The sequence below is a fragment of the Nicrophorus vespilloides genome, unplaced genomic scaffold (assembly GCF_001412225.1).
Source record: "Nicrophorus vespilloides isolate i.1.1-1 unplaced genomic scaffold, Nicve_v1.0, whole genome shotgun sequence".
Taxonomy (NCBI): Eukaryota; Metazoa; Arthropoda; class Insecta; order Coleoptera; family Silphidae; genus Nicrophorus; species Nicrophorus vespilloides.
In genome coordinates, this window is record NW_017097198.1 from 7593 (window position 1) to 25396 (window position 17804).

At 37.1% G+C, this 17804-nt stretch overlaps 4 protein-coding genes across 7 annotated transcripts; 2 read left to right on the forward strand and 2 right to left on the reverse strand.

Moving 5' to 3' along the window:
• Positions 1-1622: 1622 nt before the first annotated feature.
• Positions 1623-8396, reverse strand: LOC108559387 (protein abnormal spindle). Its single transcript, XM_017916655.1, has 5 exons — positions 8367-8396; positions 8098-8226; positions 7842-8033; positions 7480-7776; positions 1623-7423 (listed from the first exon to the last, which is right to left on the reverse strand). The coding sequence occupies exons 2-5, from the start codon at positions 8107-8109 to the stop codon at positions 1745-1747; spliced, it is 6180 nt and encodes a 2059-aa protein (XP_017772144.1). The 5' UTR covers positions 8110-8226; positions 8367-8396; the 3' UTR covers positions 1623-1744.
• A 318-nt stretch (positions 8397-8714) lies between these two features.
• On the forward strand, positions 8715-9344 carry LOC108559386 (small nuclear ribonucleoprotein F). The gene is made up of 2 exons (XM_017916654.1): positions 8715-9006; positions 9093-9344. The coding sequence occupies exons 1-2, from the start codon at positions 8832-8834 to the stop codon at positions 9182-9184; spliced, it is 267 nt and encodes an 88-aa protein (XP_017772143.1). The 5' UTR covers positions 8715-8831; the 3' UTR covers positions 9185-9344.
• An 83-nt stretch (positions 9345-9427) lies between these two features.
• Positions 9428-10740, reverse strand: LOC108559385 (calmodulin-like protein 4). The gene is made up of 3 exons (XM_017916653.1): positions 10653-10740; positions 10556-10586; positions 9428-10285 (listed from the first exon to the last, which is right to left on the reverse strand). The coding sequence occupies exons 1-3, from the start codon at positions 10653-10655 to the stop codon at positions 9870-9872; spliced, it is 450 nt and encodes a 149-aa protein (XP_017772142.1). The 5' UTR covers positions 10656-10740; the 3' UTR covers positions 9428-9869.
• Positions 9759-16583, forward strand: LOC108559384 (mitochondrial coenzyme A transporter SLC25A42-like). Of its 4 annotated transcripts, none has more exons than XM_017916648.1 (7): positions 9759-9845; positions 14578-14781; positions 14922-15101; positions 15526-15658; positions 15719-15851; positions 16036-16210; positions 16292-16583. In XM_017916648.1, the coding sequence occupies exons 2-7, from the start codon at positions 14618-14620 to the stop codon at positions 16443-16445; spliced, it is 939 nt and encodes a 312-aa protein (XP_017772137.1). In that variant the 5' UTR covers positions 9759-9845; positions 14578-14617; the 3' UTR covers positions 16446-16583. The 4 variants fall into 4 exon arrangements, with proteins under 4 accessions (XP_017772137.1, XP_017772138.1, XP_017772141.1 ...); XM_017916649.1 differs by lacking the exon at positions 9759-9845 and adding an exon at positions 10453-10605; XM_017916652.1 differs by lacking the exon at positions 9759-9845 and adding an exon at positions 10697-10763.
• Positions 16584-17804: the final 1221 nt, after the last annotated feature.

A 17804-nucleotide genomic window follows, 5' to 3' on the forward strand; every position in this document is an offset into this window, starting at 1 on the left:
ATAAAACCGGGCAGGAAACACCGCCGTCGGCAAATAAAGTGTGCTGCGATCTGAGTTGGCGTTTTTATGCAACTAGTGTTTGTTTCTTCTTCCGACGATGTGTATAGGAACAAACCCCTCTTAGAAACAAAGAATTAAACTAACGAAGACCACGTTCATAAACCACCACAAATTTCCTTTTTTTTTTCTTGCAAACTTTTTAATACAAAGATCACAATTCTTTTCTAACAACTTTATTTTGTTCAAAAACTAATAAATTTGGGATTCGTTCGTCTTACTTTCAGTCACGCGCTGTGCATTGGTTGTTGCGTAAAATTCACGCGATACATTTACGATTTCCATAGGAGGTGAATGCACGTTAAGTAATTCAATATTTGTTATTATCAAACAATAAATGGCTTCTAGATGGTTTACGAATAACAAGAACAAAGAGAAACATTTATATATATCGAATGCTCATCACACATTGCAAACACTTCTCAGAGTTTATATTGAGTAAATTAAAATTTGTTAATATCTTCCAGACTTCGAAAAGAACATTTTTTTTTTAATTTGTCCATAAAAGTAAATCTGAAAAAGTTACGAATATCGCAGATGGCTCTTTGGAAAGCATACATATTTATCTTTAATTAGAGTACTAAATGGTAATTGTGTCGAGTATGATTATTGAGATTCAAGATGATTTACGAAGACTTTGAACGTAAATTTGGAGAAGTTGGAAAACTTAAATATTTATCTTTAATTTGAGTGCTCAGTTGTACTTGTGTCGTGTATAGTTATCGAGAAACGTGATGATTTTCATTACCTAACATAATCTAATGTAACTTAAAAAAAAAACGTTTTTTAAGAATCGAAAAATGGAGTGAGCGAACTCTTTTTTTTATCTATTAGAGTCTCATTTTATTTACGTTTGTAGTCAGTTAGTTAGTTTCTTTATTTATACTATTACAGTCATTATTTCATGAGTTTCCAAGTTCAAACACAAAGTGCATTCAAATGACATAATATTTTGTCAATTTGTATCATTTGAATACACTGAAATAATGATGGAAATCAACTTTTAAACGCCCGATTCTGAAGACTCTTAATTCAAGTTTAACATTAAATTCATGGGTAAACAAGGATTATCAATGTTCAATTTTGAAGATAAATATTTAAGTTTTCCAACTTCTCCAAATTCACGTTCAAAGTCTTCGTAAATCATCTTGAATCTCGATAACTATACACGACACAATTACCATTTAGTACTCAACTATTCGCTTTCACAGAAAAGTCTTCGAATTGTTCAGTATTTTGTGGTAAGGTTTCATGAGGTTTGAACAAATCTTTATATGTTTATATATTTTTTAATTGGAAAAACCCTGTTTTCAAATTAGATAATTTTCTTCCTTGTTCCATAATATTCCATAAAATTATGCCAAAGAAATTCGTTAATGAAATTAACTTTAAATTTCTAATATTTTGTCAGATTTGTCAGACACTTTGTGTTTAAACTTAGAAACTCATGAAATAATGATGGAAATCAACTTTTAACATTAAATTCATGGGTAAATAAGGATTATCAATGTTCAATTTTGATTTTATATTTATAAAAGTCTCTTTATTCACTAATATAATGTTCTAATATAAAAAAATATAAACTAGGTTCATATAAAACAAACTGACGGATAGACAGAGAAAACGCTTAAAAATTAAGTTAATTACATATCACAAAACAAAAAAATTAAAATTAACATTGAGACCTTCAATGCTTGTACAATTTGTCCAGGATGGATTTGAGTGCGTGCAGAGAATTGGTAAAGATTCTGGGTTTATCTTTGCACTCGTAACCCCAGTCGGGTTTCAGGGAAGGTAGTGGAAGTTTCGTGTAAGCGGAGAAAGTGGATGCCTGCTTGCTGTTGTAAGATTTCACGACCATCTTCGCCTTCCTCTCCGAAAGCGTCTTCATCTTGGCGAAGGACTGCTCCAAGTTGGGGAGTTTCTTGATGCACTCCAGCCATTCCGGGTCGTGCGTGTACAGCCAGAACAGCGTACAGAAGTGCGGGAACAGATCTCCTTCCTTGTCGCACCAGTGCAACATCACCTTGACGAACTCCTCCAGGTATTGAGGGTACCAGCAGTTGTTCCTAGACTTCTCGTACTTGCAGAAATTGATCAGGATACTCGTGGCCAATTGGCATGCCTGCATGTCCGGCAACGAGCGTGCCGTCGATATCACCATGGCGAAGAGGTTCTCTGGGCCTTCCTTGCTCAACTGCAAGCAAGACTCCTGCGATCTTCTGGTGATGTAATCGAGATCTTGCAGTGCGCGGATCATCTGCAGCAAGCTCGAGTAGCTGTCGATGAGTATCTTCAACGCTCTGATCCGCCTCTGACCTAACGTCTTCTCGGGGACGGCGTCCACGGCCTTCACCCTGGTCCTGATCTGCTGCAGGTCCAAACTCATCGCCTTCCGCACTTTGTAACCACGCCACGCCGCTTGAATCTTCGTCGCCGAGTTCTTCTCCTTTCTGATCTTCTGCAATTCCGGATCCATAATACTTCTTCGCTCTTGCCTCGCCCTGAAAGCACGTTGGATCTTTATCGCCGACTCTCTCAAAGTAACGTACTTTCCCCTTTCTTCTCTCATCATCATCAACGATCTGTACCTACATTGAACGACAACAACGGCACGTCTCAACTGCGAATATTTCTTGCACTCGACAAATGTCCTATAAGCGCGCTGGATTTTCACAATCGATTCTCTGCATTTCAAATACTTTTGCGATTCAAATCTCATCATTCTCAAAGCTCTGTACCTCCTCTGAATCACAACAGCCGCTCTCCTCAATTCCAAATACTTCTTGCGTTCGCATTGCGCCCTGAAACCACGTTGAATCTTCACAGTTGATTCTCTCAGTCTTTCGTAGATTTCTTTTACAACTTTCATCAACATCAATGCTCTAAATCGACGCTGCACAACAGTTGCGGCACCTCTCAACTCCAAATATTTCTTACGTTCGCAGTGCGCCCTGAACGCACGTTGAATCTTCATAGTCGATTCCCTCAGAATTTCATACTTTTCTTTTTCAAGTTTCATCAATATCGACGCTCTAAATCTACGCTGCGCAACAACTGCGGCCTCTCTCAATTCCAAATAGTTTTTCCGCTGAACGCGAGTCCTGAAACACCTTTGAATTTTGATGCAACAGTCTTTAAGTTGCAAATACTTCCGACGCTCTAGTCGCATCAATTTCACAGCTCTGTACCTCCTCTGAATCACAACAGCCGCTCTTCTCAATTCCAAATACTTCTTACGATCGCAGTACGTCCTGAAAGCACGTTGAATCTTCACAGTTGACTCTCTCAGTCTTTCATACTTTTCTTTTTCAAGTTTCATCAATATCGACGCTCTAAATCTACGTTGAACAACAACTGCGGCACCTCTCAACTTCAAATAGTTTTTCCGCTGAACGCGAGTCCTGAAACAACTTTGAATTTTGATGCAAGAGTCTTTAAGTTGCAAATACTTCCGACGCTCGAGTCGCATCAATTTCACAGCTCTGTATCTTAACTGAACGTTAACAACCGATCGGTGAAGTCTCAAATAACTGTTGCAAGCGCTGTATGCCCTGTAATAACTCTGGACTTTAATCGCAGACTTTCTCAAAGTCTGATAATTGCGACGTTCCAATTCCATAACTTTTTGAGCCCTGAATCTGCACTGAATCACCGCTACACATCGCTTAAGTTCCAAATAGCTTGTACGCTCTTTATAAGCTCTGAACTTATTTTGGATTTTAACAGAGCTATCTTTCAGTTTTAAATAATTAGCCCTCTCCAGACGCATCAGCTTTAAGGCTCTGTATCTCTGTTGAATCGTTACTACAGAGCGTCTCAATTCCAAATAGTTTTTCCTCTCACCAAAAGCCTTGTACGCGCGCTGTATTTTTATAGATGATTCTCTGATCCTCTGGTAATGATCTCTTTCTGCCTGCATTAGTTTCAAAGATCTGTATCTTAACTGAACGTTAATTGTAGCCTTCCGCAATTCCAAATAGCTTTTCCTAACCACGTAAGCTTTAAATCTCCGTTGAATCTTTATAGTTGAGTCTCTCAGTTTTGAATACCTGTCTCTTTGGATTTGCATGAGTTTCGAGGCTTTATATCTTCGTTGCAGGTTGATCACTACACGCTTCAACTCTAAATAGTTTCTGCGATCTTGGTACGCTCTGAACGCACGTTGAATTTTAACTGTTGAAGTTTTAAGTTTCACGTAATTCTCTCGCTCGAACTGCATCAATTTGAGAGCCTTGTATCTTTCCTGAACGATTACTACCGATCGTCTCAGTTCCACAAAGTGTTTCCTTTCCTTTCGAGCCCTAAAGGCTCGCTGAATTGCAACAATGGCATCTCTCTTCTTCACGTATTGTTCCCTTTCCGATTTCATTAGCTGCGCAGCTCTGAATCTCCTTTGCACCAAGACGACTGCATTTCTCAAACTCACATAATTCTTGCGCTCGTTCCGGGCTCTAATCCATCTTTGCATAACAACAATTGCATTCTTCTTCTCCAGATATTTCACCTTTTCCATTTCCATGAGTTTCAAACACCTGAATCGTTGCTGGACGTAGATTGTGGCCAGACGTAATTGTTGGTATTCATGTTTATCTTTGTACGCTTTGAAGGCGCGCTGTATGGTGATCACAGAACCTCTGATTTCCAAATACCGTTGCTTTTCGGTTTCCATCAATTTTGTAGCTCTGAATTTGCGTTGAATCACAATAGCGGATTGCTTAAGTTTCAGGAAGGAATCCCTCTGAACTTGCATCGACTTTTTAGCGAAGTACATGTGCTCTACGTAATGAACCGTTGCTTTCAACGTCATAAATCTCTTCCTTGCCAGATATGTACGAGCCGTAGATTGGATTCGAAGTACAGCTGCCAGTTTCACGTGCATTTGTAACTTGACCAACCACTTTCTGCTGAAGCTTTGAATCGCTACGACGCTCTTTCTTAGGGACACGAAACGTTTTCTTAAGACATACATCCTGAAGCGTGCTTGGATTTTAATCGCAGCTCTGGTCTCCTTCATCAACTTCAAGTATTGTCTCAGCAGCGGTATGAAGAATTCTAACCTGGACCTGTACGTCTGCCTCTTATACCACACTTGGATTAATCGTGCCGCATTATTGCGCATCTCGAATCGCTTCTTCAATATTCTCCGCTTGATCACCATACTCAAACAGTTCCACCAGTGCTGCACGGTGATGACGGCCTTCTTCATTCTAGGACCTTCGAATTTATGGATAATCTGCCACAAGAAGGATAACGTTTTTTCCCGGTACCCATCAACGATCTCTTTGGGTTCGATTTCATGAAGAATCTCGTACTCCGCATCGACTAACGCTTTGAAAGCGATCTTCATGTTATGAACTTTCTGGATGCGCGATATCGCCGGCACCCGGAGGCTCTTCGTCAAGTCATCCCTCAGCAAGATGATCTCCATAATCCTCACCAGTCGAACGCCGTCTCTCAAATCCACGCCTAAATTTTCTATGGCGTATTCAAATTCGTGAATATACGTCTGCTTGTAACTGACCACGTACCCGATGAGTCTCAGAGACTTGGTGATATCGCCTATGGCGTGCAAAAGCAACGAAGAGAACTTGATCAGTAACTCTCTACTCTCCTTGATGACGGCATTCTTGCAGAACAGGCACGGATCGTGCGGTATTAATTTATTATTTTTACTTCGGTCCAGGAAGTACACCAACATGAGAAACTTTTTCAGCATGTGCTTGTTGATTTCCGCAGTGTAATTACTGGCATGCACACTCTTGTATTTCTTGAGCAAATACGGTTCGCTGAAGTAGTATTGCAACAAGAACTTGCTCAGCCCGAGGACGTCGGAATTCGATGTCAATTTAAGCTTGAATCCAAAGACGACCTCCAAGCCGATACGCAACCACAGCGGATTGTAGGAAAGGAACAGCGACATGACTTCCGATTGCAGCGATAAGTTTAGATGAACATCTCTGTCAGCTCTGATCTCAAATTTCTTGTTCTCAACCATCTTTACGCTCTTGGATAGAACCTCTGACATCTCCCTCGATCGGAATATAGCTAACGCGTTCCTCCTTAACACCTCCAAATGCCCTTTAACATGGACCTTATTGGATATCTCTTCTTTGCTCAACGGTTTCTCGACTTCCTTACGATTGCATTCCTGCCACAATCTGGAAATGTCTTTAGGGCCGTCGCTGTTCGCGCTGAGCTCCTCGGGCGGCGTTAAAAGTGCGTTCAGCCATTTCTTGAACCTCTCCTCCTGCTCGTCCATCCACTTAGGTTCGTAATACAGAGTGGCGCTCATGAACGGGTCGAAACCTTTGCCAGTTTCCGCGTAAAAGTACGGATTGCTGGACAAGAAAGCATCCGGATTATGCAACACGACCAGATCGCTCTCCACCAAATTCGTTTTGCTCTTGTTTATAAATTGCTTCAAGTTCAACGTCATATTCATCTTAGTCTTCTTCGTCGTTATGGACTTCCTGCCCCAGTCTTTGTTCTCCTCGCGCTGCAGCCTCTTCGGCGGAGATGCCATGTTCACGAAATGCGACTTGCGTTTTCTGATGTTGAACGATTTACTCGGCGTGAGGTTTTCGCAGGAGAACGATGACGATTCTTCTGCGATCATATCCAATTGCTTGGGTTTCTTTTGCGGTTCCGTCGCCCACATGTCGGCTTCAATTATGCTCTTCGCCGACGGCACCTCGGGTTTCTTCATCACCACAGGACTGCCGAGTGCACCCAAATCCCCGATGGAATCGTCTTTAATATACGTGCAGGTGCTCGTGTTCTTTACATAAGTCTCTCCGCTGAGGTTACCTTTAACGTAAGTCTCGAAACTGTTGTTGCCCTTCACATAAGTTTCCGTGCTCAAATTGACTGGTGAGACTTCCTTGTCTGCTGTTTCTAAATTGAAACTGCTTTGTGATTTTTCGTTTTCAAAGTTGAAGATATTCTGCGATTTCTCTCCGGTTGAGCAGATGCTCGGATTGAAGAGTGGATTATTGTCCGGCGTGAAGTTGATATCTTTCAATCTGCTGGTCAAACTGTGATTCACCAGAGGCGTGAAAGCCAGACTTTGCAAACGCTTGATTGGCGAGGGTTCTTCCAATTTCATCGGCGACTTAATCTCCAAACTGTCCTCAAACGTACAGCTCTCGTTCAGTTTCTTCTTGTTCGCCTTGTTCATCGTGTACGTATTATTACTAGGTTCTAAATTGAACAACGAACTCGCCGGTGAAGCGTACACGTTATCCTTTAACGTACTCGACAATGCCAAATTGAAATTCTCCTTATCGTCGACGTCGTAAGTCTGCCTTCTTAATGGTGAATCAATGGTAATAATTGGATTCAATTGTTTCGCTTTCATCGTTTTCTATACAACAAAAGTACATAAGTTACATCTTAATCACACTACAAATTAACACTTACTTTAGGACTTTTCCTTAATGGCACCGAAGCCTTATGTATCTTAAGTGCTGGCTTTATATTAACAATAGCTCTCTTCAGTGGTTTCTTTGTCACCTTTGGAGGTAGACTTTTAAATGTAATCGGGACATCCCTCTTGATCTTATAGCCATCCTCAAAAGTGATGTTATCTCTCCACGGACCCCCTTTCATTGAAATCCAATTAATTTCAAAAATTTCTTCAGAAGCAGCCTCTATCAACTTCTCACCCCAATTGAAACTAACCTGCCTCTCAGGAGGTGGAGCTTTTGTTATAATCAACTGCAGCAAATAAATGTAATTAATAACATATCAATATTTTTTTTATAATATATAAGTAAACATACTTCTATAGGATTTTTTGTTGGATTCTTTATGCACAGCAACCTCTTGGCCTCCTTTCCCACTGGAATATCTTCAAAGAAAATCTTCGGGTTGGCTGTGAAAGGTGCCAGAGACAAAACACTGATTTCCTCCGATTCATTTGGTGGTTTCACCATCGACTTTTTCCTAGGCTTAGCCTCTGGAGTCACATTAACCTAGGCAAAGAAACATTATTATAACATACTCTAACAATACAATAAGAGCAAACTGAAAACTTACTTGGAAAAACATGACTTCTCCCACAGCTTAATCACAACATGTAAGAAAACAACATTAACGTTTTCCGTTAAACTTCAAATTTTTTAAACATATGAAACTCGTAAACAGCGGTTTCACAGGACAACAAACCTGAAAAACACAAACATTACACAATAAACGGTTTCCAATTTGATTCACAGCAGTTGTAAAATATTTAAAAATGTTTCAAAATTAAATATTTTAATTATTTATAAATCGATCATTGTATTTCAATAATTGAGAATACTCACAATAATTAACTTATATTAAACAAAATTCACAAATAAATATTAATGAGAAAAAAATAAAACTAATGAAAAGCAACATTCCCAAATCCGTTAAATATCTAATATAGAAAAAAAACGATTCTAATTGAAAAAAGTAACTGGTAAATCTTCGAACAGAATTACCACAGTATCGCCAATCTTAAAAAAAATAAAAACTGTTGCTTACTACTGGATGAAATCTCTGCAAATGTTGTATAATCAATGAATAATGTTCATGTAATATTTTAAATAATAAATTGTTTAGTTGAAACGAGTAAAAATATGTTATGTTTACTCGTTTTAGAAGAAGAAATTTTTTGGAGGTAAATGTATTAAGTTGGTATGAACATTTCCTTGACGTTGTTTATACCGAAAGCGTGTTTGGTGCGTTTGTTTCAACTGCCAAAGATATTTTGAAGTGAAACCTTAGGTAAAAGTACCATCATTACCATGGCGACGTCTATGCCCATCAACCCGAAACCATTCCTGAACAGTCTGACTGGAAAACCTGTGATGGTGAAGCTCAAGTGGGGCCATGAATATAAAGGTTATCTTGTATCCGTTGATGGGTACATGAACCTGCAATTGGCCAACACCGAAGAGTTTATTGATGGAGCTGTCACCGGTAAGCAATACAAGTTTTATTCAATTCATATCAAAGCCTTGTCGTTTGAATTTCTTAATGAGATTAATGTATTTTGTTTTTTCTAGGTAATTTGGGAGAAGTTCTTGTTAGGTGTAATAATATACTGTATATCAGAGGAACTGACGAAGAAGACGAGGAAGGTGAAACACGAGACTAATCTAGCAATTAGTATTAGATTGTAATTACATTTCCTTTTGTATTTATAAAATAAGTAAATTTAAGTATAAAAAAAACAATAGTGGTTTTCTGTGTTACGCATCCGTTGATCCTGGTCAGTGTATGTGGTTGTATAACTCGACTTCAGTTTAAATTCCTTTTTTTTATATCCGAATTCGCAGATTAGTGTGAAGATTAATGGTGTTTATAAACTGGGTTTAGAGTTATAAATCTTAATGGGAAGTTGAGAATACCGAACGTTTAATGTATTTGTGTATGTTTAGTTGCATATATAATATAGTAAAAATAAATGTGATTTTCATGTGGATATTAAATAATTGGGGTTTGTATCTTGGAGTTGAGCTGCGCGCAATTCAAGTCCATTGGAAATTGATCACTTTTGATTAAAAAAATTATAATATAATAATAAGCTAATGTCATATAACCTTGTGTATGTGTGTTGTCATGTTTGCCACACAATTTGGTGTGAAGGTCCCTAAATATTCTGTGATCCAAATTCATAAACTGTGATGCCCGCAGGGATATTTCCATTCACATAAGACAGCAGCAAGCAAGCAAGCCCCCCCGCAGACAAATGCTGTATACATTGGATCCTCCGATGATCAGTGTATTAATAGCATCTTATGCAATATATAACTAAGGTGAGTGGCCTTTCTGCAGCAGCTCTAGTAGTAGTCTGGAATGGGGGCGCAGGCGATCTTCACGAAATCCTCGTAGCGCACCATGCTGTTGTTGTGCACGTTCGCCTCCCTGAAGATGCGATCAATCTCTTTGGTGGAGAGGCACTCGCCCCACGTCTGCAGCATGATCCTCAGCTGCTTAGCAGAAATAACCCCTTTGCCTTGCGGATCGGCCGCTTTGAACGCGTTCACCACCTCCCTGGGCAGATCCTCCGATCTGGAATGCACATGCATCACCTCCAGGAAGTCAGCGAAGGACATTTTGCCACCCTTCTGCTTCAGGTAGCCAGCCAGCTCGGAGATGGTTGGGGACAGTCCCAAGCTCCTCATTATAACAGTCAGCTCGTCCAGGGACTTGATCTGTCCGGAGCGCGCAAACAAGTAGAAACATTCCCTGAACTCTGCAAAAAAAAAACGTACAATGGTCATATCGAAAAAGCCTTATCTGTAGATTGCGAGATTATGTGGAATTCGCGATGTTGGCAGAGCGCGGTAATTACTCGCAGCTAATTGAAAATTAATTTGCGATCGGTGTAATTTTTTTTTTCATTTTCTGTTGCGTTGATGTTCGGTTCTATTCCGTTTTCGGCCAGCAACCAAGTTGTTGCTGCTGCTTCTTGTTAGCCAGTAAACGGCGTTGAGAGTTCAAGGGCGCTTTGTTGTTTGCTTACCGTCGATGTCCTGCTCCTTGAAATATCTGGCCTGCAATCAGTAATAGAAGGTAGTTAGTATTTTAGTCTACTTTATCCTCAAGTATAATTTCCTTACCATCTTCGCCTTTGTTTGTTCTTTTGCAACTCTACACGCACTCACTCGACTGCAGTCTACGTGTCACGGTTAGAGCGTTTCGACGAACCGATTGAACTTACTCGAGTACAGGTAACTCGGCACGGGCAAAAAGTAGGTGGATTTCCACCTGTTCGAACGCGCCTATCATTATCTATACGTAATCAATCCATCATATCAATTTCCTTTTTGTTTTGTTAATCATATAAAAAATACAATTAATATATAATAAGTTACTTCATTAAGAAACCTAATTCTATATTATTCTATGTAAAACTTTACGGTTTTCACAATCATTGCAAACTTTTGTAATCAATTAGTGTGTAATAATCTTCAAGATTTCCTTGTACTACATTCATGTTTAACAAATCTGTTTAAACAGTTTTGTTTTTGCGTGCAGAATTCTGTCGTGTTTTCGCCAGACGATGATGTCGTTCCTTTTTTTATAAATAGTTGCTATGTTTAGAATACACATATTTCTCTCTCTTCCGATTACTTGAACTATCGAAATTTGGATGCGCTCGTGGCAATGCCAGACAAACAACAACAACAACAACAAAACGTTGCGCAAACAGAATCGGTTTTCAAAATTAATGAAAATTACGAACAAGTTTTCCTTCAGTTGAATGTTATTGCCAGAAGATGATTGATTAAAAAAAAAATAGAAAATAACTTTTGATTTATCGAATATTTTGATGTGCTCGTGGCAACAACAAATCAAAATACATATATTTCCAACTAGATTGAAACGAAAGTAACAATTTTCATTCAGTTGAAGTTCTTTTTAATAACTTTCTTCTATTACATTGATTGATAATTGTTTAGCTTCAATAATACGATTTCTATAATAATGCATTTCTTTATAATGACGTGATTTTGTATAAGAATAAAGCGGTCTAAAGTCTAATGCGTTATTTACAGATGTGTCACTGATCTTATTTAGTCTTTAGTGCGAAAAATCAGCTAAATCAGCTATTGTCTTTACGTTGAAACTCAAATTAAACTTGTGTAATTTTAAGTTTTTTTCCCCAATTAATGTAATTGCGTTCATTTGGAAACAACGAACTTTTCGTTGTTTAAGTTTTAATCAGGTCTTGGAGAAAATTATATTATATATAAACAACAACAAAACGTTGCGCAAACAGAATCGGTTTTCAAAATTAACGAAAATTACAAATAAGTTTTCCTTTAGTTGAATGTTATCGCCAGAAGATGATTGATTAAAAAATATAGAAAATAACTTTTGATTTATCGAAAATTTTGATGTGTTCGTGGCAACAACAAATCAAAATACATATATTTCCAACTAGATTGAAACGAAAGTAACAATTTTCATTCAGTTGAAGTTCTTTTTAATAGCTTTCTTTTATTACATTGATTGATAATTTAGCTTCAATAATAATTCATTTCTTTATAATGACGCGGAATGATTTTCTATAAGAATAAAGCGGACTAAAGTCTAATGCGTTATTTACAGATGTGTCACTGATCTTATTTAGTCTTTAGTGCGAAAAATCAGCTATTGTCTTTACGTTTAAACTCAAATTAAACTTGTGTAATTTTAAGTTTTTTTCCCAATTAGTGTAATTGCGTTCATTTGGAAACAACGAACTTTTCGTTGTTTAAGTTTTAATCAGGTCTTGGAGAAAATTATATAATATATAAACAACAACAAAATTATATAATATATAAACAACAACAAAACGTTGCGCAAACATAATCGGTTTTCAAAATTAACGAAAATTACGAATAAGTTTTCCTTCAGTTGAATGTTATTGCCAGAAGATGATTGATTAAAAAAAATAGAAAATAACTTTTGATTTATCGAAAATTTTGATGTGCTCGTGGCAACAACAAATCAAAATACATATATTTTCTATTAGATTGAAACGAAAGTAACAATTTTCATTCAGTTGAAGTTCTTTTTAATTACTTTCTTCTATTACATTGATTGATAATTGTTTAGCTTCAATAATACGATTTCTATAATAATGCATTTCTTTATAATGACGTGGAGTGATTTTGTATAAGAATAAAGCGGTCTAAAGTCTAATGCGTTATTTAAAGATGTGTCACTGATCTTATTTAGTCTTTAGTGCGAAAAATCAGCTAAATCAGCTATTGTCTTTACGTTGAAACTCAAATTAAACTTGTGTAATTTTAAGATTTTTTCCCAATTAGTGTAATTGCGTTCATTTGGAAACAACGAACTTTTCGTTGTTTAAGTTTTAATCAGGTCTTGGAGAAAATTATATAATATATAAACAACAACAAAACGTTGCGCAAACAGAATCGGTTTTCAAAATTAACGAAAATTACGAATAAGTTTTCCTTCAGTTGAATGTTATCGCCAGAAGATGATTGATTAAAAAATATAGAAAATAACTTTTGATTTATCGAAAATTTTGATGTGCTCGTGGCAACAACAAATCATATATTTTCTACTAGATTGAAACGAAAGTAACAATTTTCATTCAGTTGAAGTTCTTTTTAATAACATTGATTGATAATTGTTTAGCTTCAATAATACGATTTCTATAATAATGCATTTCTTTATAATGACGTGATTTTGTATAAGAATAAAGCGGTCTAAAGTCTAATGCGTTACTTACAGATGTGTCACTGATCTTATTTAGTCTTTAGTGCGAAAAATCAGCTATTGTCTTTACGTTGAAACTCAAATTAAACTTGTGTAATTTTAAGTTTTTTTTTCCAATTAGTGTAATTGCGTTCATTTGGAAACAACGAACTTTTCGTTGTTTAAGTTTTAATCAGGTCTTGGAGAAAATTATATAAGTGTATTAAAAAAAAAAAGTTGGTTGATTCTATTTTTGAAAAAAAAAAATTGCTTATCATAAGTTTTTTAAGGACGAGATAAACTTTTGATAATAAGCGCTTATGGAAATAACATATTTTTTTTTAGTTTCAGTTTAAATAGCAATTAGGTTGAGAAAACTGTTAGGATTTGTAAACTTTGTTGTTATTTTGTGTTCTTGTAAATGTTCAAGGTCGAGGACTAAATAACGAGTTCTCTTAATGCGTCTTACCTGTTTGGAAATGAAAGAAATGCGCGTGTGGACAAATAGACGGGAGCAAGAAAGGTCTCTGTTTCTCTCTCTGAAAAGACTAACATACTAAATATAGATTTGGTCGTCCGACGTGATCAGGAAAGAGTAGGTCATAAGATTATTTGATGTTCTTTATTAGCATCGAAGAGGTGTTAATTTCAAATCAGTAAACATTTGCAAAGCCTTTAAGAATCTGTTGCGATTTGGAAATTCGATATCTCTGAACTTCAGTATTTTCTTTTCCATTTAAGTATAATTATTTTTGAGTCATCGTCGTTTTATCGTTTTTGGTTTGAAATATTGTTATCGAGGCTCCGATTAGATTCTTTTAAAACGTCGCGCTTTAAAGTTCGGCGTCCCTGGACGTCAGTTAATTTAAGTGTCTGTAGAGTTATGCAAGACGGCGAAAGCGGCTTCGATTGGAGTCACATAACTTGCGCTCAGACTTATTAAATCGTAGGTGTGCGTGTGATTTGCTTTGGCGAAACGTGCTTCTCGTATAAACACAACAATAACAAGGAGTGTAAACTTGAAAAAAGGATTGTGAAGAAATAGCGAGAAGAGCGAAGGAGATCCGCGGAGATGAGTTAATAAACATTTCATTGAGATACGTTATCAGTAAGTAAAATAAACAACTTGCTTACACACACGTACGTACGTAACTCTGAGGAGGAAGGCACGATGCGAAAAACGTTCTTTGGACTTTACTCGGCGCTCAACTTTCGCGGGATCATTACTGTTAATGAGGAGACACCTCTCGCGCGCTTGATTTTACTTCTGCTGCTGCTGCTGTTAATTCTTCTGTTGTTGTTGTTGCTTTTACAATTGTTTGATTGCAGTGCCTGTGGAACAATGAGGTGATATGTAAAGTCTTCCAAGATGGTAGCTTCCGAGAAGAACTGCCTAGAATCTCGAAAAAAATTCGTTCAATTGAGCAACGCAGACATTGTGGTCACCAGTCTGTGCGCGGGGGCCATTGCGGGGGCCCTCGCCAAATCGACGATAGCCCCATTGGACCGCACCAAGATTAATTTTCAAATCAGGTAAAGTAAGTATTAGTTTTTTTTTTTTGTTGTTTTTTTCTTTTATATCCAATCCTTCTCAGATTCATCCTCTCTCTATGATGCATCAGTATTTCATTTGCTCTGTTTTTGTTTCTATTTGTTTTGTTCACCAACTGCAGTCCCAAGCCGTACTCCACGAAGAGGGCCCTAAAATTCCTGATAAACACCTACAAAAGTGAGGGGGTGTTCGCACTGTGGAGGGGAAACAGTGCCACAATGGCAAGGATTGTGCCGCATGCAGCCATCCAGTTCACAGCACACGAACAGTGGAAGAGGATTCTGCAGATTGATTGCAGCACGTGAGTGCTTGTCTTAATTAGTAATTTATTATCAGTGTGATTTACAACTGTCCCACTTTTGCTTTAATTCCAATACGAACTAATATTTGAGTTCATGATCAAATCAAATAATTATTATTATGAGCAACGTTGCGTTTCTCTTGGAAATCAATCAATCAAGTTTTTATAAAAAAAAAATTATGTAATACATGCAACCAAACGTACACTGATTAACGTGCATGTTAAGTTGCATACACCAAACATCCATATTTGAAAACTTTTTTTTACTAATTACTAAATACTAATTAAAAACGTAATCAAGTTGTTACTAATCGAATCAAATGTGCTAATTGTTGATGTTACATCAAAGAAATTGAATTATTTGCTTAGATACTTAAGAAAATAACTAATTAAATTTTGATTAATAAAATGATAATTGTTTCAGAAATTCACCGGCCAGACAACTTTTGGCCGGTTCTTTGGCTGGAATAACATCTCAATCCTTGACTTATCCCCTGGACTTGGCGAGAGCGCGGATGGCCGTCACGCACAAAACCGAATACGCCACATTGAGACAAGTAAAGTGGATCAATCAATCGATATCAATGGAAATGATTGTAATTCTTCAATTTTCACAGGTTTTCGTTAAAATTTACTACGAGGAGGGCTGCTGCTCGTTCTACCGAGGCTACGTCCCGACCATGCTCGGGGTCATCCCTTACGCTGGCGTTTCCTTTTTTACCTACGACACTTTGAAACGTTTATATAGAGGTAATGGTTATTTATTTTGTTTTTTTGTGACTGATTTATGTTTTCTTTATTGACGGCACAACAAAACGAAACGAAACGAAAGTTTCTCATTTCGTTACATACGCATTTCATTCGACAGTTTTATTGCAAATATTGTGCGCGCGTGTAACTTTTTGTCACCAGTTTTCTCTTTTTGTTGTTGCAGAAAATATAGAAAATACTGAGAAAATCAATACGTTTGCTTCTTTGGCTTTCGGCGCCGTGGCCGGAATGCTGGGACAATCGAGTAGTTATCCATTAGATATTGTTAGGAGGCGAATGCAGACGGACGCCGAGGGGAAATACACGACAATAATGAAGACTCTGCGTTTAATTTACGTGTAAGTCTATTCATTAATTCATTCATTATTGAGCACTTGCTCATTTGCATCAAGTAAATTGATTTCTATGTTTTGTTGCAGCAATGAGGGTATCATCTGCGGTTTCTACAAAGGTCTTTCGATGAACTGGATCAAAGGGCCGATAGCCGTGGGCATAAGTTTCGCGACCTACGACCACATTAAAGACTCACTCCGTACACTATTAACCACATACAAATACACTAATAAGCTTTAATAAGATCGATCCCTTGTTGTTCTTTCTTCTTAATCTTTATTCATTTTAATTTGTGATTTATCAAGAAGTCTCCGCAGATTCTCAACTGTTTCGACTTGGGGGAGAGAAGATGTTCGGGGATTCGGAAAACGAAAAATGCCTTTGATTTGTTTCTCTCTTTTTTATATATTCACGTGTGTCTGTGAATACGATTATCAAATAAATTAGCCCAAAAGGGAAGAACATTTTTTTGTATCAGTTAAATGCGTGCAATCGCATTGAAAAAGGACGAAACAGATACTATTGTATCGCGATTTCTTCGCCTCTTTGTTACGTCGATTCACAATTTTTTTTTATATATATATTTTCGCGACAAAAACTAAAAAAAATTTAGAGATATTTATTGTTATACATATATATATACTATTATATTATATACTATGAACTATATGGATTGTTGACAATTTTTTTTTTAATTTTCAAATAAATTTATTACTGAAATTAATCATCTTTCATTTGGAATACCTCAAGGTAATGTACTTGTTCCTCTAGAACTCTTAGCGCAGCCAACTTGAAATGAATTTGATTTGAAATCACCGCTTTACAGCAAAATTCAATAAGAAAAACATGTATTATTTAATTTCGAATTTTCCATTGCTTGTTTTTACACAAATTACCAAGTATTTTTTAATTACTGTTTGTAATTATCGTCGGCAGTTAAATATAATTTAATTAATGTTTAATTTTGTTAAATTTTCTGATGACTTTTTAATGAATTCTTAATAATAAACTTTGTTTCATTGCTATCAACAACTGAATGTGTAAGATTTTAGATTTGCAAACATTTGCTGTATCAGCGTTGAATAAAATTTGATATTTTATCACTGACTCGTGGAAAGAGTCTTGAAGGAATGTTATTAACACTCATGCATGCATACAGAAACGAAAACTACTTTGCTCGCATCGGGGAGTCCTCTTGGCTCAGAGGGAAAAGAAGGGAAGGAACGAGGAACGGTATTAATTCTTATTTACGTTCGGAAAAATGTCAACAGAATTAGAATCAAGATTAGATTCCGGGAATCAGAAGCGGCGTAACTCGATGCATGTTGTCGCCGTCAGCCGAAATGAGACCTGAAGAAGAAAACCGAGGACGGAATAATTGTAATAATAATAATAAGTAATAACGTAGGGAAATGTAAACATGGCATTTATACAAGATGTGCTTCTTTTTTCCCTCCGCAATTTCATTTTTGTCGCTGCCGTTTCCAGGAAGAAAGTGACTCGCGCCCGCACTCTCCAAACCCTCCCGAGGTGGGTGAGTGGTTGTGGATGCTCTCCAGCCCCCTTAGGCGGTCAAACACATAAATCTAACTGCCTGTA

Excerpts from the sequence above, each read along its gene's own strand:
- LOC108559387 (XM_017916655.1), bottom strand. Across the intron at positions 7,777-7,841 it reads CAACAAAAAATCCTATAGAA|TTGATTATAACAAAAGCTCC; the intron begins GTATGTTTACTT and ends TATTTGCTGCAG. Across the intron at positions 7,424-7,479 it reads CATTAAGGAAAAGTCCTAAA|AAAACGATGAAAGCGAAACA; the intron begins GTAAGTGTTAAT and ends TTTGTTGTATAG.
- LOC108559386 (XM_017916654.1), top strand. The coding sequence starts at position 8,832 with ATGGCGACGTCTATGCCCATCAACCCGAAACCATTCCTGAACAGTCTG. Across the intron at positions 9,007-9,092 it reads TATTGATGGAGCTGTCACCG|GTAATTTGGGAGAAGTTCTT; the intron begins GTAAGCAATACA and ends TGTTTTTTCTAG.
- LOC108559385 (XM_017916653.1), bottom strand. Across the intron at positions 10,286-10,555 it reads CAAGGAGCAGGACATCGACG|AGTTCAGGGAATGTTTCTAC; the intron begins GTAAGCAAACAA and ends TTTTTTTTGCAG.
- LOC108559384 (XM_017916648.1), top strand. The coding sequence starts at position 14,618 with ATGGTAGCTTCCGAGAAGAACTGCCTAGAATCTCGAAAAAAATTCGTT. Across the intron at positions 15,852-16,035 it reads TTTGAAACGTTTATATAGAG|AAAATATAGAAAATACTGAG; the intron begins GTAATGGTTATT and ends TTGTTGTTGCAG. Across the intron at positions 16,211-16,291 it reads ACTCTGCGTTTAATTTACGT|CAATGAGGGTATCATCTGCG; the intron begins GTAAGTCTATTC and ends GTTTTGTTGCAG.